Source organism: Trichomycterus rosablanca, chromosome 7 (assembly GCF_030014385.1).
Source record: "Trichomycterus rosablanca isolate fTriRos1 chromosome 7, fTriRos1.hap1, whole genome shotgun sequence".
In the NCBI taxonomy this organism is placed as follows: Eukaryota; Metazoa; Chordata; class Actinopteri; order Siluriformes; family Trichomycteridae; genus Trichomycterus; species Trichomycterus rosablanca.
Window position 1 is genome coordinate 33,707,906 of NC_085994.1, and position 26,987 is coordinate 33,734,892.

The window sequence follows — 26,987 nt, forward strand, 5'->3', positions numbered from 1 at the left end:
AAACCGTAGGTCCAGTTATAACTGAAAAAGAGAAGGTTTTTAAATTTAAAATAATAAAACACGTACATGCAACAATTAGATAATATTCCGTTTGGTGAACATGATTTAATCACATAGACTACATATTATGGTGAATACTAAATGTAGACATTTATTTCACGATGGTTTAAATAATTACATTGAAAAGTGAAATCAATTTATTTGCGTTTGGACACAACCGGAACTAAATATGTTTGAAGACGCCGGTCAGTGTCATTCTGCACTCCGGAGCAGAAAGTGGCGGTATTGCACAAATTAACTGGATTTTAACTTTCGTCAAATAACAAGTCGTTTACCGCCAGAACTGTGAATGATTAGGTGGCGACACGTTGTCATCAACACTAATCGAAAAAGTAAGTCAAATTAATTTATGTTCGTGTTCGAGTAGGCAACATTCCCACTAGTATAACCAACATTAACATTCGCTGGTTAAATATGAACGTTTCTTAGATGAGAACAGTGCTTCAGTGTAGGCCTACTCACAGCTAAACCGTCAATCAGCATTATAACGGGAAAAAATCCCATATTTTATAAACGGCTGTATGGTAATATTGTGGCTCTGTACTTTATGCATCGTTTAGAGGATTTTGCTTACAAAAATATTACACAATTAGCCTATAATATAAGTTGAGTCTAAGTTTTGTTTAAATATTGCCGTTATGTCTAACATTGTAAGCTATTACAGAAAATAAGTCTGTTGCATCTTTATTTGTTTGTGGTCTTTTAATTAACTGAGGGCATGTACTGAGTTTACCTTATTGATTAAAATATCTTTTCTTAGGTTCCTCATTCTTTTCGCAACGCACACGCACTAAAAGGCATTGTTCTGGTAAGTGCTGTCTTTGTCCTGCCTCTAAATTCATAAAGCTGTGTTTTGTGAGGCTTTAAGATCCACCCATAAGTTTTATATATATATATATATATATATATATATATTTGCACACTGCCATTCCAAACAAGACTTTAACAAACACCTGAAATCAATAATAATAATAACTCATTTAGTTGTTTTGAGTTAGTCTAGTTAGTGTTACTTTTTAGGGACAGTTGATGTGGAGGTTATAGCAGATTTCCATAATATATTATGAGGTGCAGTCATTTTGTGTATATTTTTATATGTTGTGTGTGTTTGGGGCACATTGGAGGTTTAATTATGTGCCTACTGATTATTTTGGTGTTTGTTACAGGGTTTAGTGGTGGGAATGTGGCGTTGCAAGGGGTGCACAGAAACTGTTTCAAATAGGTCTCTCTTATAGGGCTGGTGAACTCCTTGATACTTATCCACTACAAGATTGGATCAGCTTGCATGTTGACTTTGAAAAGGCACATTGATATAAAAGGTGAGCTAAGAAAGTAAATGTGCTGTTTATCTCAGATAATTAGTTATACATTAAAATACTTATGCTAACCTACTCTTTCATTATTCTATTTCATGGAGTCTGCAGGTCATTAACATTATAGGTATGTATTAGGACTTGTCGTTATGTCTAATTTATAAGTTATTATAATTTATTAATTTAATTTTAAAAAATTGACACTGATCTATGCTATTCACCAGATGCTGACCTTTTCACTTGTGGTTTAATTTGGGAAAAGGTGATTTGGCCAAATATCAGCCTGAAATGTAGTTAACATTTTGTATTAATGTTTTTTAAGGGATTTAAATATTATTTTTGTTTTCCTGAATTTATTTTTTTTTGTTTTTGTGCAGAGTAAACAGCTTTGAAGATGGTGACTTCTTTAATCCCTAAGGTTATCTTGCCTGATGCCAGCGCTCAGAGGTTAACTCTCTCCCAAGGACTCCCTGCATCTATTGATCTTATGGTGTGGACTTGCTGAAAGGTTTAGACTTTAGTACCTGGATTCCATGTTTGGAAATGAGTTTTTTCAGAAGTAGAGGACTATGCAGTAAGATTATGAAAGTTCTGTAGTTAGTGGTCCAGTCTTAAATCCCCAAGCTTTCAGTCTTTCCTCTGTAAGTGACTCTTCTTCCCTGTCAGCTGGTTCTGATACAGATATGTCATCAAGTGACTGTTCAAGTGCACTATCTACTTGACCTGCTTTTTTTCATGTGCCTAAATTGTCATAAACTATCTAACTACCATACAAAGCTGAGAAAACTGTTTTTTTTTATTAGCATTCTCCACAACTTTATCTGATTTGGGGTTGTATATGCAGACTTGCATGCACCTTCTTGTTTCTAGACTCATTGTCTATTTTATCAGCTCCACTTACCATATAGAAGCACTTTGTAGTTTTACAATTACTGACTGTAGTCCATCTGTTCTCTTCATGCTTTGTTAGCCCCCTTTCACACTGTTCTTCAATGGTCAGGACCCCCACAGAGCAGGTATTATTTGGGTGGGGGATCATTCTCAGCACTTCAGTGACTGACATGGTGGTGGTTGTGCTGGTATGAGTGAATCAGACACAGCAGCACTAATGGGGTTTTTAAACAATTCACTGTCACTGCTGGACTGATAATTGTCCACCAACCAAAAACATCCAGACAACAGTGCCCTGTGGGCAGCATCCTGTGACCACTGATGAAGGTCTAGAAGATGAGCGACTCAAACAGCAGCAATAGATGAGCGATTGTCTCTGACTTTACATCTACAAGGTGGACCGACTAGGTAGGAGTGTCTAATAAGAGTGGACAGTAAGTGGACACTGTGTTTAAAAACTCCAGCAGCACTGCTGTATCTGATACACTCATACCAACACAACACACAATAACACACCACCACCATGTCGGTGTCACTGCAGTGCTGAGAATGATCCACCACCTAAATAATACCTGCTCTGTGGGGGTCCTGACTTGCAGAATAGGGTGAAAGGAGGCTAAAAAGGCATGTAGTGAAACAGATGGACTACAGTCAGTAATTGTAGAACTACAAAGTGCTTCTATATGTTAAGTGGAGCTGATAAAATGGACAGTGAGTGTAGAAACAAGGTGGGTGGGTTTAATGGTATGTCTGATCAGTGTATAGAAGTACATATATAGTTTATACTGTTAAAATGTTTTCAGCACTTTGAGGTTGGATGTACACTCTAGCTCTAATTAAAAATGCATAAAAAAATGCACTTGGATTATGTATGAGTACCATGTATTGCATTTATTTAGTGTGAAAATAGTCAGTGCAAGTCTTGTGTATTGTGAATACATTGCACTTTTTTTTTAAAACCACTATGGTGGTTTGCATGTGTTTGAATAATCTGTTGCTTAAACAGGGTTTACAGTATTAAATAGTATTTTTATAGTATAGTATATATTTAAAAGTTAAATCAGTTTATAGGAACTAAAATGAGTCTGTTGGCAAAATTTTGTTCTCTGTGAAGCTTAAAAAAAATAAAACAACTCACTAAAGCAATTTTAGTACAGAATTCTGACTCTGCCTTTTCTTTGTCATATGTTTCCATTCATGGTTTTGTATTTGCATACAACTAACATATGGATGTTTGTGATTTATTTAAATGAAGCAATTTCAATAGGTCCTTAGTACCACTGTAAGATCTGAACAGTTAACTTGCTTAATTAAAATTAACTCAAATTCCACAATAAAAATATAGCTGCCGTTACAGTTAAAATCATGTACCCTTAACATGATGAAATTGATTTAATGTTATTTGATGAAATTGATTAACATTACATTATTAAATTGATTTAAAATTACCTGATGAAATTGATTAACATTACATGATTAAATTGATTTAACATTACCTGAATAAATTGATTAACATTACATTATTAAATTGATTTAACATTACCTGATGAAATTGATTAACATTACATGATTAAATTGATTTAACATTACATGAATAAATTGATTAACATTACATGATTAAATTGATTTAACATAACACAATACATTTATTTAACAGTAATGAGAATTTCTGTTTTGTATCAACATGATTCAATTTACTAGTTTGAATGTGAATTAAATATTTTACCTTGACAAGAAAAAATAATATCAGTTGGCCACAATTTGATCATGTGGGACCGATGTACACATTAAAATTAAGTAAATTCAATGGATTTTTTTTTTCAGTGTAGAACTGATACATTTTGGTTCAATTCAAACTCCTTGTTTCCTATACTAGTGCACTACGTAGGGCAGAAAACAATTGGTTATCTGTGCTACCTAGTGCACTTTGTGTCCAGTGGGATTGAATTTGGCCTGTGACGTTGTCAGGGAGGCAGTGAGGGAAAAGCCGGTCATGCAGTATTGAACCGCAGTTTAGCGCGCTAAGGAGGAGGCAGCATCCAATGCTACATTTCATTCTCTGTAACACAAAGCTGGCGCTAAGAAGCTAGTCTGTGGAAAGTACTGTGTGATTTTATCCGAGAAAGAAGCCTTAAATCACCTCGCAATATATTCGGACACATTTAGGAGAGGTAAGAAGCCGGTTAACGCTTGTAATGTTACTATGATAAATAATTAGATAGCTTAGCTAATTAGCTTCGGTGCCGTCAGTGCCATCCGCTACTTCTGATGAGTTGTAGATAAGTGTTTGTGTTTTTTTATTTTATTTAACCAGTAGATATCTGGTGCATTAGTATACAGTGTGTTCGTGGCACTTGATAATGGCGTTTATTGCGTTAATTAAAACCTAAATGGCCGGATACCGCTAGCAGGTTAGTGTCCTGGAGTCACTCCCAAAAAGAATCGATTTTCTGATTCTAGGCATCGGGAAGTGAGAGTCGGCTCACAAGATGTTTTGTACTTTATTACAATATTAACTGAATATAGTGTATTCCGTTCATATATAGCAGTTTTATATTTAATGTAGTAATTTTGTGCAATTTGCTATTGTTTTTGTATTTGGCAACATCTTGAATAGTGTTTAAAATTGACTCAGAATCGATACACGACACTGAATCAGAGGCGGTGTCGACTCCAAAATTTCTGCCATAGAATAGCGCTTGACTGCGAACATGCTTGACCGCATTCACGACTGTATAAACTCGTACTAAATGCCATGTCAAAATAGGACTGACAGAATTGTTGGTGTACTATATTGTAATAGTAATGAGTATGGTAGTATGGTGGTGCGACGCATCGTGTGAAGGTCGGCTCCTTTCATCTTGTTGAGACAAGCTAATTTCACCTTAGCCTGCTAGCCACTACCAAATAGAAATAATGATAATGTGATTAGGTTCGTGGCTAAGCTACATAAAATAGCCAACATGAAGGTGCCGAGGTTTGCCAAAACTACAAAGTTTTTGCTGAAAATATCAACAATTATATTGATACATTAAATAGATGAGCCAATGTGTAATTGTAAAAAGATATTTATTATATATACTTCATTAGAAGTGAGTATGTGTGGGTGCTATAGTCTCTAGGGATGGGCGAATCAAACCTGAATTATTGATCACTATCGATCCTGTTTCCTACTGATACCATCTGTTTGCTTAAACGAGTGATTTCAATATTTGTGGTGATAATGTAACCTGTAAATGAACTGTGTTGGTAACTAATTGTGCAAAATACACCTGCTTGTTTCTACACACATTGTCCATTTTATCTGCTTCACTTACCATATAGCAGCACTTTGTAGTTCTACAATTACTGACTGTAGTTTAACTGTTTCTCTGCATGCTTTGTTAGCCCCCTTTCATGCTGTTCTTCAATGGTCAGGACCCCCACAGTGTAGGTATTATTTAGGTGGTGGATCATTCTCAGCACTGCAGTGACACTGACATGGTGGTGTGTGGTGTGCTGGTATGAGTGGATCAGACACAGCAATGCTGCTGGACATTTAAACATCTCATTGCCCCTGCTGGACTGAGAATAGTCCACCAACCAAAAACATCCAGCCAACAGCGCCCTGTAGGCAGCGTCCTGTGACCACTGATGAAGGTCTAGAAGATGAGCAACTCAAACAGCAGCAATAGATGAGCGATCGTCTCTGACTTTACATCTACAAGGTGAACCAACTACTTAGGAGTGTCTAATATAGTGGACAGTGAGTGGACATGGTATTTAAAAACTCCAGCAACGCTGCTGTGTGTGATCCACTCATACCAGCACGACACACACTAACACACCACCATCATGTCAGTGTCACTGCAGTGCTGAGAATGATCCACCACCTAAATAATAGCTGTTCTGTGGGGGTCCTGACCATTTAAGAACAGGGTGAAAGCAGGTTAAAAAGGTATGTAGAGAAACAAATGGACTACAGTCAGTAATTGTCAAACTACAAAGTGCTTTCATATGGTAAGTGGAGCTGATAAAATGGACAGTGAGTGTAGAAACAAGGAGGTGGTTTTAATGTTATGGCTGATCAGTGTATATGTGCCAGTACAGCTTACTGATGGCAGGGAAACGCATTGTTTGTAGAAAAAGTTAAGTTCAAAAGTTTACATACAATTGTGTGTCATGGTAGATCTGAGATTTTAGTGATTTCTGCATCTGAATGATCAGAACACATAAGTTTTGTTTCATAAGTTAATTGTAAATTTTCTAACAGTATAAGAATCTGTTGGATCAAAATGTGCTAACAACAAATTTCTTGTCATTGACAATTATTGACCATACAGCTAATCTGACTGCACCCTTCAAAAACTATACAAGACGTTGGTTTATTTGAGAAGATTAAGACGAAAACCCAAAGCCCATGACACCGTAGGCTAAAAGAACAAGCCCAAGCAATGTTTTTACCTTATTTGTTTATTTGACCACCCACACACTTTAAAAATAAGATTTTCTTATCATTAACAACTTTCAGTTAATATGATATGCAGTTATAACAGCCTTCTGACTGCTTGTTTGGCTGTCCATTAAGAATGTGCAAGTGAAAGTGACTGAAAGTCTTCTAAGCTGCTAAACTAAATCCAATTTTGTCCTTTAAAAGCCTGTTGGGTTGCATCATGTGCTAATATGGCCTCAAGTGATTCAGCAGTCCAGTTCAGATTCATTCTACTAAACTGGCTAGTAAAAGACCTAATACGTCTTTCAGAACTTGCTTTATAGAATTGTAACACACTATACATTACATCTGGCAATGCTAATTACCGTGCCTGCTTTGTATATGCAATCAAGGCTTAAAGTAACCCCTTTCTTTTGTGGCAGGCCATGTGGGAATAGGATTTAGTCTAGTGTCCCAGAGTGACGTGTGAAAAGGATGCTGGAGGAGGAGGAGATGGAGACAAATGAGGATCTGAGCCTCAGGGCTGAAGTGGAGCGACTCACCGCTGAGCTCCAGGAAGCCAACGAGGAGAAGCTGCAGGCGGCACGTTACGGCCTGGCAGTTCTGGATGAAAGCACCGCCCTCAAGATCAAAAACACACAGCTGGAGGAGGAACATGAGGCGATCAAGCATGAGCTACAGCAGCTTAAAGAGGTCAGTTCTCTTCCCCAAAAGTGTGGGGCATAGGAACACGTTTTCCCAGACAAGTGCCATTCAAAGAAAGTGACGTTGTGTTTTTTTTGCCATTTTTAATGTAAAGTCAACCTAAATCCTTAAAAAGGCCAGCAAAAATGACTTCTCAGCCTTGTAAGAAAGTTTCCAAAGGTTGCGCCCCTGTACACAAGGTCCATAATTAAATAGTGTGACAGATTTGATTTGGGGCAACTGTCTGGGAATTCACACAATATTATTTAACCCTGCTACAAATTACACATTAAAGATGCAGCAACATTGTTTACAGTCAGGACAGAGGCTGAATTAGATGGATTCAAACAAGTATTTTAGGTCATTTTTTATTGTTAATTGGGGCCAAGTTAGCTTAAGCTAATTTTAAGACCTACATGATGCCTGCAAAACCAGATTATAGTTTCTTCTGTCATAGAAATTAGACAAATCCAAGTTCCTATTAACCAAAAGGGGGTTAATGGTGTTAAGGTTAGGTCCTCTTAGTTTCTTCGTATCAACCTCAAGTTTTATATGGGCCTTGCTTTTCCACAAAGCTGGAAGCTTGTTAATTACACTGATCAGCCATAACATTAAAACCACCTCCTTGTTTCTGCACTCACTGTCCATTTTATCAGCTCCACTTACCATATAGAAGCACTTTGAAGTTCTACAATTACTGTCTGTAGTCCATCTGTTTATATACATGCCGTTTTAGCCTGCTTTCACCCTGTTCTTCAATGATCAGGACCACCACAGAGCAGATATTATTTAGGTGCTGAATGATTCTCAGCACTGCAGTGACACTGACATTAGACACTGTATTAGACACTCCTACCTAGTTGGTCCACCTTGTAGATGTAAAGTCAGAGACGATCGCTCATCTATTGCTGCTGTTTGAGTTGGTCATCTTCTAGACCTTCATCAGTGGTCTACAGGGTGGTGTTGGCTAAATATTTTTAGTTGGTGGACTATTTTCAGTACAGCAGTGACAGTGAGGTGTTTAAAAAAACTCCATCAGCGCTGCTGTGTCTTATCCACTCATACCAGCACAACACACACTAACACACCACCACCATGTCAGTGTCACTGCAGTGCTGAGAATGATCCACCATGAAAAGGGGCTATGAAAGGGAGCTAACAAAGCATGCAGAGAAACAGATGGACTACAGTCAGTAATTGTAGAACTACAAAGTGCTTCTATATGGTAAGTGGAGCTGATGAAATGGACAGTGTAGACAGTGTAGTAGAAACAAGGAGGTGGTTTTAATGTTATGGCTGATCGGTGTTTGTGTTTCTATTAGTAATAGGTGTGGCTGAAATACCTAAACTCAATAATTAGAGTGGATGATGACATAATTTTGACTGTAGAATGTGTTTTTTAGCTGCTCCACTTAATTGTTTTATACATTTAGGTGTTTCATGAAGTTTAACATCAGCAATCAGATGCTGAGTTAGTCTGTTAATGTGTTAGTATTGGAGCATTGGTGTGAGTGAACTCAATAATACTGGCATTTGAATTCCAGAATTGGTCTGAAAATAAAAAAAATGTTATCAGAAGCTCCCTGCTGGAAGAGCAGCTGTGTTTAACAACGTCAAGTCGATAAACTCTAAATGTTTAGAGGTTTTAGACACCAACCCAACATTCTCTCCTTTTAAAGCTTGTGATATAAATTCTAGGGGCAACTCTCTAAAATCCTTTCTGTCAAGTTTCTGGACAAGGTTTATAATGTTTGAAGTGCAGAAGGCGCCTCGTTGCTGGATGTGGGCCATGAGACTGGGATTTCTTGGTTGTCGGTAGATTGGGAATGTGACGGCACACTAGTGGCATTGTTTATGTGGGAATCGAGACTCTTCTCGCCCCAATAACTCAGAATATACAGTTTTGTTTATTTGGTGGCCATGTAAACACTTTCTTCTAACAAGTACAGGCAGTCAAGACATATTTCTTTGAGTTTGAGAGATATCATTCTATTAAATGTCACATTGTAATGCCCCTGATTCGAATGTTAAATGTGTTTGCAGTTGAACATTTGATGTTATGTCGAGTTCTTTTAAACTAGTGAAATATGTATTGATAATTAATCAGGGCTATAATGCAGTGTGTGCACGTGTGTGTGTGTGTGTGTGTATGTGTGTAGGCCTTTGCAGACACAGTGACCAGCAAGAAGCGTGCTGCAGTAGATGGGCAGTGTCGAGAGGAGTGTCTGTTAGAGGAGACTGCCAGTAAGGAGGCTGCCATGGCAACAAAGTTGGAGGAGCTACAGGCTGAGCTAAAGCAGGCCCGCCTGGCGCTGGCCAATAGCTCAGCAGAAAACGAAAGGCAGTGTGTTTATACAACTCAGCTGAAAAAGGTATAACACACACGTCTGATCCTACAGACATAAATCACTGCATTTGTTGTATCATATTCATTCAAGTATGGAATGACGAATATCGTACATCAGACCGATAACTAAGTGTATAAAATTATTCAGGCTGGTAAACGCTGTGAAACGCTGAGTCAGGCAGATATGTCAAGAAGCATGAAGATTTCCTAAAATGGCTTTTTAAAAAAGACTAATTCTTAATACACCGTATACTGGGAATACAACATGAGATCGTATCACGAGCTGCATCTGATGCCGGGACTGTAATTCAAGACGAGACCTGCCTCCAGTTACAGCTCTAATGAAAGATCAAGGTCACTCAGACTGACCGGCCAGTGCTAAAAGCACAGTGTTTCATCGCACAGATGGTGTTGGTCCCACTATCCCACTCTGTATGTGTACCAGCATACACAGCTTTAAAGGTTTAAATATTTTACATGGAAGAAGAAATTGATATTATGTATGTTGTTTATCAGTAAGATGCTAACAAGAACATCTAATGCAAAACTTGTTTGCGGAGAAGTTGGTACAGTATGTGAAATGCAAATAAAAACTGAAAGCAGGAATTTGAAAATCTACTTTTATAATGCTGTACAAGTTAGTTGATTTTTTTAATGTTTTAAAAGTTCATATATTTTAACCCGTAAGAGTAAGGCATAGCGTAAGTCAATAGAAATTGCAAGTAAATCAATAAATACACAAATATATAGTAAATACTGTATAGTAAAATGTGTAATAGAAATACAGATAACATAAACGTATAGTATTACCCACCCACAGCCTGGGTGAGGCTGATGTTTCATAAGATTAGACATATGGGATTGATCAGATGTAATTCATTTTAGAACAGATTTAGCCTGCTTTTACTTTCAGATCACCCAAGCCTTTTATCTTTCAAATATTAAAAAAATATTTTAAATTGATCAAAAATCATGGAAATTAACACTGGGATTACAAATTTTTTTTGGATTTTGGTAGATAAAGCACTGACGTTTTGCAGGTACAACATCTTCAATATTAATCTGATCTTTTCTTTTGCTCCGTTCACCCGTAGGAGTGTGAGGGTTTGGAGGCTGAGAAGGCTCGAGTGAGGGATGAACTGAAAGAGTTTAAGGTCCGGGAGCTGCAGCATCTTCAGGATAACAGTGATCTGGAGGAAGAGAACATTTCCTTACAGAAACAGATCTCTGTACTTAAAGAGAACCAGGTGGGTGATGGTTTCTGTTCGAGGTGCTTCCTTTGATATGCAGTTGTTAACAGCTGTTGCTTAATGTGTGAAATTCCAGAGTGCTGACGGTAAACCTGATTGGTATGTTTGGAAATGGAGAAAGAAATCACTGTGTGTGATATTGTGTTCTCATTGGTTATTGAGACTTTTTGGGGGTGCAGTCAAACGGCAAACAAAAGGTGTTTTTACAAAAAACGCATTTCCCCAAGTTATGACATTTTTGTAGAATACAAACAATTGTTCATTCTCTTTAGATTTTTGGCTCACCTTTTGTTGAGTGTGTGTGCTTGACTGAACTGCCTGCAGTCCAGATCTGTCTAGTATTGAAAATATATGGTGCAGGATAAAGAGGAGAATAAGACAACAGTGACCACAGACTGTTGAGCAGCTCAAGACTTGTATGAAGCAAACATTCCACTTGCAAAAGCACAAGAATTCATATGTTCAGTTTGTGAATGATTAAAAGTGAAACTAATAGGAACGGTGATATAACACAGTGTTAGCATGCCTTGTGTGTTGCAGGCATCATTTTTTTTATACTATTTGTTTATACTTTTAATATACATTTTAAATTGTAAGTGAAAACATTGGAATTCTTTATATGTTTGTTAGTTAATTAATCACATTTTTCCTTTTTATTTCATTTTACGGCGGCACAGTGGCTTGGTGGGTAGCACTGTCGCCTCACAGCAAGAAGGTCCTTGGTTCGATTCCCCTTCTGTGTGGAGTTTGCATGTTCTCCCCATGTCTGCGTGGATTTCACATGACTGTGTTTGATATTAAAAACTTGGACTGATGAATCATGTGTAACCAGTAACTCTCTGTCCTGTCATGAATGTACCCAAAGTGTGTTAAACATGACAGTAAAATCTTAATGAATCAATAAATAATGTCATTTCACAATATGCCATAAGTTTATTGTAAACTGGGTTTGCAAATATACACAGACAAGTCAGCAGTGATGGTCATACGCTCACTAGGAAGGAATTAGGAGACCATTCCACACAGTCACAAGTACAAACCAAATCCAGTTATTGATTATTGATCCAACACAACTGAGAAGTTGCTGTGTTAGTGTAGGCACTTCAGTAGTGTTTGGTACATGAGATCAGCCTTTGTTAACAAGGTTTGGTGAGAGGTGTCGTGTGACAGAGAGGGAAACTGTGTGTGTGTTTGGCTTGCTGTAATTAGAGCAATACAAATGTTTCTATTGTGGAATCTGTGACTGCAGAAAGATTTCTCTAATGTCCATCTCACAAACAAACTCCTGCTAATTAGCACGTCTTAGCAGCTCACTTAGCATCGTACTCTCGTTCGAACTGGTTAGACCGGAAAAAACAATCAGTCTGATAGAAATGAGCTCATTCCCTCCCTTAACTGAACCAGTTACTCTACATTGCTCTTTGTTTTAATAACAAATGCAGGATTCTTAATTGTAGCAGTTAGTATCTAAGCAAGAGAGAAACCTAGTTTGGGTGGGTTTTCTCTGTTGGTATTTTCATAATAATTTTTAATAGGTAACAGAGTCCAAGGGGTATTTTTATTTGTTGTATTGATTAAAATGAACAGAAAACATTACACATACAAATCTGTTCTACTTCAGAATCACTGGATTTACATGAGTGCAATAAGAATCCAGTTTATTCAGACTTTTAGATTCTCAGTATAGCCATACATTTTATTGACCAAGTGTTTTAAAAAGGAAATCAAAGGGAATGACTTAATGAGCCTAGCCAATAAAAAAAAAAAACCATACTAGCATACTTCAGCCATGCATATTTAGCTAACCAGTAGTTAGTTATGCTAAATTCTTATGTACTTTAACCTCTACGATAAATTTACATTTATGGCGTTTAGCAGACGCTTTTATCCATACAGATATCACTGATGACAAATTGAGCAATGTAGGGTCAAGGGCCCAACAGTGGCAACCTGGCAGATGTGGGGTTTGAACCAGTGACCCTTAGTTACTATTCCTGTACTTTTACCTCCAAGATAAATTTACATTTATATTAAAAAAAAAACTGGCAGATGTGGGGTTTGAACCGGCAACCTTATGATCACTAGTCCAGTACCTTAACTGCTGAGCTACCACTACCGCTGCTTATTAGATGTTACCAATTATCATAAGAACATACTAAGCTAATGGAAAATGTCTCTGTTCCCAGGTGGAGTTCGAGTCCTTGAAGGTGGACGTGTCGCAGAAGGACGAGGAGCAGGAGCTTCTCCGGGCGCAAATGGAGGAGGCAGATCGACTGCGCGAGATCGCAGAACGGCAGCTGGAGGAGGCCCTGGAGGCCCTGAAGGATGAGCGTGAGCAGAAGAACAGTCTGAAGCGGGAGCTCGCGGCTCATACGGTCAACCCCTTCGACTCGGTGCACCTGGACCTGCAGCTGGATGAAAGCGCAGACGGAGAGAGGGCGGGAGAGGAGAAGGAGCACGGGGATAAGGACGAACAAGACAGTGGCTACAACCACTCAAAGGGAAGTGAGAAGCAGCGCTGCTCCACTCCCAGGACCAGTGACGTGTTCCTCCGGCCTCCGGCTCCCGGACTGGTGGCTGACCTGCTTAGTGAACTTCATCTTTCCGACACTCAGAGGCTTAAACAGCAGCTGATGCAGGTGGTTATTATGCAGAGTATCCAGGCACACTAACATTTTATAACATTTTGTTATTTTTACTTTCCTCAAGCAAAGTTGGTGCACATGACATTTTTTCTTTGATGTTTTTAGCCAGATATGGTCCACCGTTGGGATTCAGTTAAAACAAATGAACATGCTTAGGTTCAAAATATTGGTATTTACATAATGCACACCCTCAAATGTAAACTGTTACATACATAAATTGCCTGTTTAAGCAAATTTCTCATATCTACAATCAAACTAAAGCACATTTGCATGTCTTTAACTAGTTTCTGTTTAAACCCCTTGGCTCTTGACTTAAAACCGGCTTCCTGCTTGAAGCCACATCCTGTTCAGAATCTCAAGACACTAGAGAATTCATTTGTAAATGAACGTTTACCCTGCTGTAGAATCCTTAAAGGTCTAGATCTACTAACAGAATGATTACGTAGTTAGTTACTGAGGTACAAGATACATTCTGTTCAAATAGTAACAAATAGCCCCAAATTGTCCCATCCTGACAGGTCACCCTGAGCCCCAGTGATGTTGAAGAGTAAATGTGTTTCATTATTTACATTACTCTAAATTATGCACTACCACAGATTAACCCAACAAACACCACTAGTGCTGTAGTATGTGCTTGTTAACCGCAGGCAGTAAATACACTGTGGAGTCACATTATTATGACCACCAGCTAATATCCAGTTACTCAGTAAGGTCCTGGTAGGTTGTCACACGTATCTGGAGCCATGCTGACTGCAGTGCGTCCCACAGCTGCTGGAGGGTACGTGGGGGAGGATCCATAAAGTGAACGATCGAGGAGTTCCCACAGAAGGTCAGTTGGGTTCAACTCTGGGGAATTACGGGTCCGGGGTAGTACTTGGAAGTCTTGGTCATGCTCTTCCAGCCAATGTCGGACAGTTCTAGCCGTGTGGCATGTCGCATTGTCTTGATGGAAGATCTCATCAGGCTCAGGGAAGGCAATCAGCATTTATAGGTGTACGTGATCTGCAAGGATGGATTCATACCCAAATCGGTTGAAAGTGCCTTCCACATGGATGCATGGGCCCAGAGGATGCCACGAAAACATTCCCCAGACCGTAATGCTGCCACAGCTGTCAATAGTAGGAAGTGGTCATAATAATGTGAGTCGACAGTGTATAATAAGGTGGCAACATTTTTATTTTCAAATTGTTCCCACCTATTCTTTTATCCTGGCTTGGGACCGTGACTGAGAGCCCAACAGCAAGGCTGTCTCGGTTATCCCCCTACTCAGACATTAGCCAATCATGTCCTTGCAGACATCGTCTGGCCATTAGCACCACTGAGATTCAAACCCTGGATCCCCAAATCCCAGCAGTAGTGGGCTAACCTACTTTACCGCTGCACAACCTGAGTGCACTACCATTTATTCTGGTCAACATAATGACATCATCTCTTCATTGCAGGTGGAGAGGGAGAAGACCACACTGACTACTACAGTCCAGGAGCTCCAGGACGCTCTGGCTCAGTCTAACACTGCGCTGGATGAACACAAGGTGAAAGTGGAGCAGCTCTCGCAGCGCCTGGAGGTCCTTCAAGGTTGCTCCCAATCTGGGACCAAAATCCAGGAGCAGAACGGACAAACCGAACCCGAGGAGGACGAAGAACGCTACGAGCTGGACGCCAAGAGCGCAGCGGTGCTGGAGAAGCGCATGAAGGCAGCCAACGCTGAACTCATGAAGCTGCGTGACGAGCTGAAGGAAGCGGGCGAGCTCTGCCGGGCTCTGGAGGAGCGCCACCAGCAGGAGAAAGACCGCTGGAGGGCTGAGGCACAGGAGCTGGCTGATAAGATCCGCCAGTGCATTGCCGCCAGCCGCCACGACCAGGAGCGCATCGGACAGCTGGAAATCGAGATCGGAGCCACGCGGCGTGTCGCCGATGACTCGGAGGGTCACCTGAGTGCCGCGCAGGAAGAGCTGCTAGCGTTCAGCGAGGATCTGGCCAACCTTTACCATCACATCTGCATGACCAACAACCTTACGCCACGGCGTGTCACGCTGGACTACTTTCGGGACGGGGAGCGAAGCGGAAGGCGCCACCATGGATCGTTCCGGAAGCAGAGGAGGTCCGGGGAAGTTTTAGGGAAGGGAGCACACAGTGTGGAGTTGGATCTCGCAGCAGGGGGTGGAGATACCTCTCCTAACGGAAGCTGTCCCGGATCACCCACGCTGGACTTCAGGGACCCCACCACTGTCCGCAACCTGGTGGCTGTTATTCGCTGTCAGATTAAACACCTCCAGGTAGGTTGTCTTTTGGAATTGTATTTATCTTAGGGGTTTGTTTTGGCTGACTTTCTATTTTCACTTCTTTTAGCTCCTAGTTGTAGCGCAAGAAGGTCATAAGTTTGATTCCCAGGTTAAGCAGTCTGGGTCCTTTCGGTGTGGAGTTTGCAGAATGAATCAGCCATCTGTTTTATTCTGCATATCCAGCAAGATAAAATTGCCACAATACTGGAAACATTTTATTCAAAACGAACATTTTGACACTGTTTATGAGGCTACCTGATGTGAAGCATGTTTTTCGGTCATTTTTAGGTGGCCGTGGACCTGTGCAGGCAGCGAGGCACCTTCCCCTCCACAGCAGCGAGCAGCACTGAGAATGATCGTGAGGCGTTGCTCGAGGAGGTGCTGAAGCTCAAGTCTCTTCTAAGCACCAAGAGGGAGCAGATCGCCACACTCAGGACTGTCCTGAAAGCAAACAAGCAGGTAAATGGTATCTGCTTGTGTTTGGGTTTGATGCTTTTATTGGAGCGGGTAGATACCTTGGTATAACAGCATGTGTGTACTTTACATCTTCAACCATGATAGGATCAGTGTGTCTTCACACTAGCCATTAATAGCCAAACTAGCTGTTGTATCCAGGTCTAGTCGAAATAAAGTAAGCAAGGTGTCGGATGAGTCTTTCAAGTTGTATAGCATAGTTGGTAGGGAAGTTTAAAGGTCCCTACTAAATTCACGGGAAAATATGCTGAATTTCACGTCGGTCATTAAATAACGCTCATAAACTGAATGATCGAATAAATGGAAGCTACAATACGCAGCACAGCCCACCCTAACAGTTTAATGTAAACCTAGAACATTCAGCCACTCCGTGTTTTGACATACCCCCTCTGCGTCCACATAATTGGCTGGGATCTTTCCAATATGGATTAAGACCACACTTGTGCATATACACCGATCAGGCATAACATTAAAACCACCTCCTCACTGTCCATCTTATCAGCTCCACTTACCATATAGACTGTAGTCCATCTGTTTCTCTGCATGCTTAAATAGCCCCCTTTCATGCTGTTCTTCAATGGTCAGGACCCCCACAGGACCACGACAGCGCAGGTATTATTTGGGTGGTGGATCATTCTCAGCACTGCAGTGACACTGACATGGTGGTGGTGTGTTAGTGTGTGTTGTGCTGGTATGAGTGGATAAGACACAGCAATGCTAATGGAGTTTTTAAACACCTCACTGTCACTGCTGGACTGAGAATAGTCCACCAACCAAAAATATTTAGCCAACAGTGCCCTGTAGGCAGCATCCTGTGACGACTGATGATGGTCTAGAAGATGACCAACTCAAACAGCAGCAATAGACGAGCGATCGTCTCTGACTTTACATCTACAAGGTGGACCAACTAGGTAGGAGTGTCTAATAGACTGGACAGTGAGTGGACACGGTATTTAAAAACTGTGTCACTGCAGTGCTGAGAATTATCCACCACCTAAATAATACCTACATGTAGTGGTCCTGTGGGGGTCCTGACCATTGAAGAACAGCATGAAAGCAGGCTAAAAAAGTATGTAGAGAAATGGATGGACTACAGTCAGTAATTGTAGAACTACAAAGTGCTTCTATATGTTAATGGAGCTGATAAAATGGACAGTGAGTGTAGAAACAAGGAGGTGGTTTTAATGTTATGGCTGATCGGTGTATATGGTTAAAGCAGTTAATGAAAAATAAAAATCCACTTCAGTATGAAACACTTGTTAGCTGAGTGCTTTGACATTTGCAGTCTACTGTTTGTACATGTTGTTGGCTCGTACAGTTAACAGCCACTTTATTCAAAGCATCTGCACATCTGCTTATTCCTGCAACTATTCAGTCAGTGACAATCATGTTTACGGAAACATTAACACTCATAACTTAAACAAAGTCACTTTTACACATTCAAATGTTTTCTGTAAACATTAACTGAACCACATGCAACTTCCCCACTTGTCCAATGGGGGTAAGGTTGTGCTTTTGCTTGGAGTGAATGCTGACCAAACTGTGTTTTCCCCCCTAAAACAGTTTATTAAATGAAATGTGAGCTTAAACATACAGGCAGAGTGGACTCTCAATATAGCAGGTGTATGATGTAATGATAACCCATGTGTTTGGACCACAACACAGTGTGCTGATGGAAAGTAATTCATCAGCACACATTTACTTTACTCTGCTTCCTGCATAGGGGTTTTTAGAAAATCATTGCCTTGGGCAGACTCAGCACGGCATGGGCTCGTTTTACAGGTTTTCGCCATTGTTCTCTTAAAGACATTCTCTTTGTGGTCAGCACTTTGATTTATTGTTTGACAACCGTAAACATGCAACAATAGAAGCGCATGACGCACTACGGTGCGTCCTTGACATCTATAATAAAGCAATAAGCCACGAGAGGCCGTGCATTACTGTGATTTTAGCACGGGGATGACGTTTTTGGCACGACGCGAAGCGGAGTGCCTAAAACTTCTTTCCCCGTGCTAAAATCATAACAGTAATGCACGGTCTCGAGTGGCTTATTGCTTTTATAAAACGGCGGTCAACATAAAATATAATAAATACAACAATGTTTAATTCATAAATGTATTTATTGTGTATAAACTTACAATAAAGCATTCTTCCGCGACGCAAAATAGTTCGATTAACAGTGTTGCTAGGCAACATGAGGGCGAAAATAACATTAATTTTTTCTATTCAGTGGCGTATTAATATGGAATGATGTGAGGTGGTCATAGGTGTGCGTTTATCGGGGATTTTACAACGGCTTCGAACGCGGCTCAGCCAATCAGATTTTAGGACCGGAACTATCCGTTTTATAAAACAAAACAATCAAGTGCCACAATAGAAACCTGCGCCTGGGTGGCACATCGGTCGATTACGCAATCCCTCGGTGCTTAGATTTGAATCTCAGCAGGTTCTATTCACTGGCCGGGTGCCTACACGGACATGATTGGCTTTGTCTGAGCTGGGGTTGAGGGGGGGGGAGGGTTGCAGAAGGCCGGCGACAGATTGGTACCCTGCCTAAAATGTAGTCCTGCTTTGTGCCTAGGATTTCCATGGAAAAGGATTGTTTTATTGTGTTATACAGATATGTATGCGTCGGTTATAGTAACACTAAACAATGTTGCCTGGTGCACCTTTAATTAGGAAATTCTACACTGGTCTGGCAACTCACAGCTAGTCCAGTCATGATTACCGTCATTATATTTATAACAATGCTTATTAATAAAGCATAATCACCTGTTCATGAAAATTAGGCACATTTTAGTTACTGTGTGACACATAGGGTCTGTTTGAAAACCTAGTGAGTAGAGAGGATTCTAATAAAACATCAGACTTATGAGGCAGATTATTTAGACACACTACTTAGACAGCAATTATGGCAATCACCACAGTTTTTGCTTACTAAGCTAACACAGTTAGCCTCAGGCCATTCAAACCAATGGACTGAGGCGGCACAACCCGCTAGCCTGCCAGCTAACGTCTCCCTCCGTGTACCGAAAACGGTTAAACTGTCACTGACAAGCTCGAATTTACTAATAAATAACACTTGTAATTTATTTACATTTAAAAAGAACTCCGTTCATTGCTCTGTATCTGTCTGCCGTATTTAATTATGGTAAGAAAAGTTGTGCCGCACTGAATGCTGGGATTGCCTTCACTGCTAAGGAAGCATCGGATGCCCCCTCGTTATTCAGTCAGATTATCGCTTTGAAATAAGGCACCTCAGTAGGCAGCATTTTAAGGTATCTTAGAATTCGGACAGTTTTCTTCTCAGGAGTGAGTGTAGGATGACAAAAAATGCATCTATGTAGAGGGCTCACTAGGTTTTCGGACAGACACATGGTCTTTTACTGTGTGCAAAATGCCTGGATGAAGCAGCTCAGTGTCTGAAACACCGGCTCGTCTTCTATTATCAATATGTTTTGGTTCTGTGTGTTTTCAGACGGCCGAGTTAGCTCTGAGCAACCTAAAAACCAAGTACGAGACGGAGAAAAGCATGGTCTCCGAGACCATGCGGAAGCTGAGGAACGAGCTCAAAGCACTGAAGGAGGACGCAGCAACCTTCTCCTCACTGCGGGTCATGTTCGCGAGCAGGTACGTCCCACTTTCTTACTCATTAAGAAGCGTAAGCTTTCAGACACACTGTCACATGACCGGAAAAGCTGAGTGAGAGCACATGAGGTTTTAAGTCGGCTGAGGAAGTGAAAACAGCAGTGATTAGACCAGCTGGGTTTGTCTGGCGAGACAGATGACTGGATTATGATCTTGACCTCTCGTGTCGTATCCGTTTCTCCTCGTGTGCAGATTAGCATGCACACAATCTGCCACTTTGGGCATGCTCGAGGCCGCCTGCTGCTTTGTTACTAATTGCAAACGACACGTTGCAGTGTTAAAGATCATGACAGAGCAGAATACTGAGATTTAAGGATAAGACGTAATGCTGACAAGTACCAGGATATTCAACACCGAGTTTATTATAGAAAACCAATGCTAAAGAAAAACATAGTACATACACTCTATGGAAAAAAGTATTGGGACACCCCTTCTTATTTTTGATTTTATGAGTTTTATCCATAGTAATTGCTAACAGGCTTAAAAATCCATTATAAAAAGGTAATCGAATGCTTTCAACTGTGCAGCAACAGTTTAGGGAATGCTTTTTCTGGTTCCAGCATTACTGTACCCCTTTACACAAAGCTAGGTTTAGAAAGACATGATGAAAAACTTGGTTTAAAGAAACTCCAGTGACCTGTGCGGAGCCCTGACCTCCTGACCTGGAGCATCAACTGAGGCTTTCTTGACCAGCATCAGTGAACCGGTTCCGTTCGTGCTTCTTTGAACATTGGTGGAGCCGGCCCACGTTTTCACCAGTTTTTGGGAGCCAGGGTGGCACAGTGGCTTGGTGGGTAGCACTGTCGCCTCACAGCAAGAAGGTCCTGGGTTTGATTCCCATGTTAAGTGGTCCTTTCCGTGTCTATGTGGGTTTCCTCCAAAAGCTCTGGATTCCTCTCAGGGAAAGGACGTGCAAGTGAACTGATGAATCTTGTGTCATAAATGTAACCAAAGTGTGTAAAACATGACGGTCTCTACCCATTTCTATGCCCTTTCTCAGATGTGACCAGTACGTCACTCAGCTGGACGAGATGCAGAGACAACTGGCTGCTGCCGAGGATGAGAAGAAGACTCTCAACTCGCTCCTGCGTATGGCCATCCAGCAGAAACTGGCCCTGACTCAGCGGCTGGAGGACCTCGAGGTCCCGCTGCACACTCACAGCAACGGAGGCAGCCCACGCCGCTCCCGGGCTAAGCAGCTGGGCACCAAATCAGGAAGAGCGCCTCGGAGCCCTATGAGAAGCAGTCCGGCCAATCAGAGTGCCGCCGGACATCTACGAGCCCTAACTCGCAGCCTCCACAGCAGCCCTGTAAGACCTGCTTCATCCTCTTCCTCATGCTCTTCCTCTTTCTCTTCTCAGGCTCTGCCATCCATCTCCACGCAGAGCCTGGTCTCCGCCTGTCTCGCTCGCGATGCTACGTTCATTCGCAGTCGTGGATCAGTATCGTCACGATCGTTAGATGACGTGAAAGCCGGATTGGGGCCTTTCACTGTAGTTTCACACCAGCCTAAAGTCGCACAGGCGACAAACGTTCGAGTGGCCGCGCCATGTCGGGATAACACGTTCATCAAAGTGCGTCGGGCATCTTTACCGGCCAGTAGTTCAACACTCTCTGTAGAGAATCTCGCTTCTAAATGCAGTCCGGCTGTCCGCACCAGATCGGACAGACGTTCCAGATTAAAAGTAGAAGATAAAAATCAGAGATCTCACTCACAGTCTAGTGTAGATCCCAAAAAGCAAGTCTCTAAATCTCATTCCGTCGAGGCGACTGGTGCAAACCGGTTTCCTAGTGTGCCCAGCACCTCATCTAGAGTGCTACCAGTTCAGAGAAGCTTGAGTGTAGCCTCCTCTAGTGGACAATCCACGCAAAAACCTTCTGCTACAAAGTCAGCTTCCAAGAGCAGCAATTGGTCAAGCTCTTGTAATAACACGGAGAAAGCTTTCTCTGGTCCAGGCCAGGTAACTGGAAGGCAGCAGGATGTGCGCAAAAAGCAGCATAGTGCTGAAAATCTGCACAGATCGGCACCAAGCAGGCAAAGCTCAGAACAAAAGAGTCGCTCCAGTAGTCGTCAGTATAAACGTAAATAAAAAAGGTTTTATTTAAAAATTGACAAAAAAAATTCTAACCTAAGTGATTAATCACTCGATCAGATGAAGCCTTTCAGTCATTATTTAGTCAGATTATCGCTTCGAAATAAAGCACCTTAGTAGGCAGCATTTTAAGGCATCTAAGAATTCGGACAGCCTTCTTCTCGGGAGCGCACATAGGATGCCTTAAAATGCGTCTATGCAGAGAGCTCACTAGGTTTTCAGACGGATCCATAATGTAAGCAGGCTCTGGTTTATCCACTGATTGGAGCGTCCTGTTCAACACCATTGTACATTTAAAACAGAAAGAAATGTGACCTGTTCAGCCAGTCACATTATTCGTTGCTCGAGCATATTGCTCACACAGCACTTAAAATAGCTCAACTCAATCACTGAAGGGAAATTTAGTTGTTTGGCATTTTAATTTATAACATTAACAGATGTTAAGATTCATACCTTAGCATTCTCTGATACTATACAGTTTATATAGATGCTTGGCTGAAAAACCTGGGTATTTAGATTTTTTACATATATAGTGTTCAGTTAAATCTCTGTAGATCTGTACTGGTAGGTCAGTACTTTTCTATTCTTCTATTGTTTTACACATGTATAAAATAAACAAAGGCTCATCAGGATATTGGTAGTACATGCATTAAACACTTGATGTGCCAGGCAGACTTAAATGAGATGAAATTCCAATTTCCTGCCTATTTAAATCACTCAAACGTTAAATGATTGCATGTAAAGGTTCTCACTGTTAGCCAGCACACATACCCCCAACACTTATGTCTATTGATATAAAGCACAGGACAAAAATACAACAGATTGCACCAACTGTTAGTTAATAAACACTAAAAGTTTTTTAAAAATTAAAGTGTTAGATTTGTGGCCACTAACTGGCAATGTGAATATCTGGTGCCATCTAATGGTTGCATTTCTTTTTTTCTTTTTTTTTTTCCACTGTAACGTTTTGGTACCACACTTCACAATTCTGTGATCTAAACAATTAAGCATTTGCTGAGGGCAGCACAGTGGCTCGGTGGGTAGCTTTGTTGCCTCACAGCAAGAAGGTCCTGGGTTCGACCCTTAGGTGGGGCGGTCTAGGTCCTTTCTGTGTGGAGTTTGCATGTTCTCCCCGTGTCTGCATATGTTTCCTCCAGGAGCTCCGGTTTCCTCCCACTGTCCAAAGACATGCAAAGGAGGTGAATTAGAGATTAAAAAGAATTTGTCCACGATTGTGTGTTTGACATTAAACTTGAACTGATAAATCTTGTGTAATCAGTAATTACCTGTGTAGTCATTAATGTAACCAAAATGTGTAAAACATGATGGTAAAATCCTAATAAATACATAAATAAATGCAACTGCTGCTGTAATGCTGCTGTTGTGGTCCAAACCATATAAGCCATTGGAAGGATTTGTAAAACACAACATCCAGAGCTTCAGCCTGCTGTCTCTATATTTGAACTGTAATAGAGGGCAGTGATTTTGCACAGTTATTATAATTACAATTAGGCCTCTCTTACCCAAGATAATACGGGCGGCACGGTGGCTAAGTGGGTAGCACTGTCGCCTCACAGCAAGAAGGTCCTGGGTTCGATCCCCAGGTGGGGCGGTCTGGGTCCTTTCTGTGTGGAGTTTGCATGTTCTCCCCGTGTCTGCGTGGGTTCCCTCCGTGAGCTCCGGTTTCCTCCCACAGTCCAAAAACATGCAAGTGAAGTTAATTGGAGATACTACATTGTCCATGACTCTGTTCGATATAACCTTGTGAACTGAAGAACCTTGTGTGAAGATAAACTACCGTTTCCTGTCATGAATGTAACCAAAAGTGGAAAACATGACGTTAAAATCCTAATAAACAAACAAACAAACCCAAGATAATACAGAAATAATCATCAAATTTCCTAATAATATAAGACTGAAAAAATTAGGCTTGTACTAGCATGCTCTAAAATCCTGGCAAAACCACAACTGCATGACAGTGACATGCTTTAAACCGTACGGTCAATATTACAAACATTCACAACATAAAATATGTCAGCGGATTGGATACGAGGATGCAGGTTTTTTTTATTCGATACTGATCCATCCTTCTAGGACTAGTTCAGGACTTATTTCATTATGATGTATAGGCACAGTACATCAACTGCTTCAACAATCCTTCTGAATTCCTTCATATTCAGAAACCCCAGTGCCTTGACACCTTCATGATCATCTGCTACTGTAGTCTTTCTAATTACCTGCTTTATTGCACATCTTGTACATTGTTTGTATAGCCCTTTTATCCAAATCTAAAGCTGAATCCATTTCCCGCTCCTAATTCCCCAAATGTCTTATGTACCATTGTGTCACGATCATATGACTGACTGTGTGTTTTGGCCTGTTTTCGCAGCGGTGAACGCATTCCTCTTGTCCTGCTCCAGTGTGTGTGGATGGTGTTCATGCCCAGCTCAGAACCACCCCTAACTCTCCTGACTCAACCCGACCTGACTTGACATCCACTTCATTACACACCACAACACATTGGGCTTCTCCTTTCCTCCTTCTGTTCCTCTGTTCTTCTCATCTACCTTCCTTTTATTGTCTTAACATTGCTTCTTGTTTGTTTTTTATTTTGTCGTGTGCTCTACCTCACATTGATTTATTATTTTTTTGTTTTTAAATGTTTCTCTCTTTTTTGCTGTCTTTTTCTTTTCGATCGTTTGGCTCAAGTGTTGTGCAGCTTTAAGGAACTGAAAGCTGTATGAAGTTGTATGAAGCCTCATCTCATTTCATGATGGGGTTTCTGAAGGAAGGCGAGTAAAGAAACTTGCTCTCAGACTCACGGTCATTGTAGCACTGCAGACGCACTCCGAGACCAATACTGGTTTTAAAAATGTTTTCTTTATTGTGTGTATCTACTGTTAGCAGGGATGGTGGGTATTGATTGCTATAGGGACGACTGTAGCAGCTAAAAATAAAGCTTCTAAGCTTCTGAAATAAAGATTTATAAAGCAACAAATCTGAATCCGGTTTTACACCAGAGTCAGTTACATTTTACATTTTAGCAGACGCTTTTATCTAAAACGACTTACAGTGCATCCAGTTTTTACCTGATTGCATCATGCTTGCTCTCTACTGGTGCTGACCCCCGCCCCTGATTGAGGAGAGCGAACTGACCCACGTCCCCTCCGATACGTGAGCAGTAGCCGACTGCATCTTTTCACCTGCACCAGTCGAGTTCAAATGCGAATCAGCCCTGATCAACATTATTCCTCCACTCTGTGCAGACGCCATCAACCAGCCAGCAGAGGTCGTAATTGCATCAGTTATGAGGTCCCTATCTGGCTCCCTAACTCTCTGTATGAACAACAGCCAAATGTTGTTCATATAGCCGCCCAGCCGGATGGCAGAGCTGAGATTCGATACGATGTATACGAAATCCCAGCTCTGGTGTGCTAGCGTGTTTTATCGCTGCGCCACCTGAGCGGCTTGTCTAGTCCAGTACTTTAACCGATAGGCTACAACTGCTTTTCTGAATCAATGTGGCTGTCGACTTTTCTAAAGGGGAATTTCTGAACCCCATCAGGCTCTAGAAATCTCCTGTCCGATAGTTTGTTCTAGAATAATAACCTCAAACTGCAAGCAGCAAATAGTATGGCCTTATTAATGAGTGGCATAATAGGTCGTAATGATTGATATGGGACAGTACTGTCACATGGTTACTGTGTCTAATTAAACGGATAATGCTATTGTAAATGAGAGTATTTGATGCATCATTCTGACTACAAAGGTACGTATTTGGAACTGAAGCTGATATTAAAGCTACATATATTTGACAATTATGCTCCAAAGTCTTACGTTGTAGCACCTTTTAGCACCTTTATAGTCTATTTCCAGTTGGTCAGTCCGTCCCTAAAGCATTTATACCTTAAGATTTTATAATTATTTTTGTTTTGTTTTTTTGTTTTGTTTTTGAGATGATTGTGTGATGTTGCATACTGAAGCCTCTTTTTGAACTACCTGCAATGACTGACTTACCTACAGTATTCGTGTAAAGATACGGCATGTACAGAATGAAGCATGTTACATTCCCTACTTTTTTCATGAGCTTCCTATGTCAGATTCTGTCTTACACTCTTTTTCCACCTGGGTTTCAGGCATCATGTATCTGGACTGCATCTCGGATGCAGTTTTTTTTTATTGACATTGATGATTTTATATTCTATTGTTTCTTAAGAACAGCTATTTCCCAACAAGAATGATTCCTTCTAGCTGCTCCTGTTAGGAGTCGATACAGCGAGCACAGGCACAGATGCCCTTCACTACACAATCCTCCTATTTATCTGGGCTTGGGATTGGCACCAAGCATGCACTGATATGTGTCCTCCCAATGGCTAGATTCAAATAATGCCATTCACCTTTGGTATTTGTGAGCCCAGCCTGGCACCTAGGTACTGTATGTTACTAGCAGTGTGGCTCTAATCATTACGCCACACGTGCTCACAGCCATTACTCAACATAATTATGTACAACAAAGAGGTCTATAGAAACCATTGATTGCCGCAGGTAAGAAACAAAACAATGACAAATATTCTAGTAGTTTTGGAATTATAATATAAAAAAAATAAATACACTTAAATATTCCAAGGGTGGGTTATGATATGAAGGGTTTTAATTGGGAGGTGGAAGTGATTACACCTGTATTTGATTAAAGTGCATCTTTTAGTTGACGATGCATTTTCATGTACAGAATATCCGTATGCAGTCTAATACTCGTTATGCCCGAAACCAGGTGTAAACAGTCTTAACCTTAACTTTTTCCTATGTCATGAACTGTAAATGGCTTTTAAAGATACACCAACAAAATCCATTCGTCCTCTGTATAAAGT

General features: G+C 40.9%; 1 protein-coding gene and 1 long non-coding RNA gene across 4 annotated transcripts; both read left to right on the forward strand.

The window, feature by feature from the left end:
• The first annotated feature begins 308 nt into the window (after positions 1-308).
• On the forward strand, positions 309-2,857 carry LOC134317870 (uncharacterized). 3 transcript variants are annotated; one of them, XR_010013292.1, is made up of 6 exons: positions 309-392; positions 821-868; positions 1,296-1,379; positions 1,478-1,500; positions 1,598-1,635; positions 1,751-2,857. It is a non-coding gene; the product is annotated as an uncharacterized LOC134317870 (long non-coding RNA). The 3 variants fall into 3 exon arrangements; XR_010013291.1 differs by lacking the exon at positions 1,598-1,635; XR_010013293.1 differs by lacking the exons at positions 1,478-1,500; positions 1,598-1,635.
• Positions 2,858-4,345: 1,488 nt separating this feature from the next.
• Positions 4,346-26,353, forward strand: zgc:162200 (uncharacterized protein LOC558638 homolog). The gene is made up of 10 exons (XM_062999254.1): positions 4,346-4,435; positions 7,119-7,389; positions 9,540-9,752; positions 10,822-10,974; positions 13,164-13,616; positions 15,065-15,898; positions 16,193-16,363; positions 19,857-20,008; positions 21,027-21,336; positions 24,509-26,353. Exons 2-10 carry the CDS (start codon positions 7,171-7,173, stop codon positions 24,512-24,514), a joined length of 2,511 nt encoding a protein of 836 aa, XP_062855324.1. The 5' UTR covers positions 4,346-4,435; positions 7,119-7,170; the 3' UTR covers positions 24,515-26,353.
• Positions 26,354-26,987: the final 634 nt, after the last annotated feature.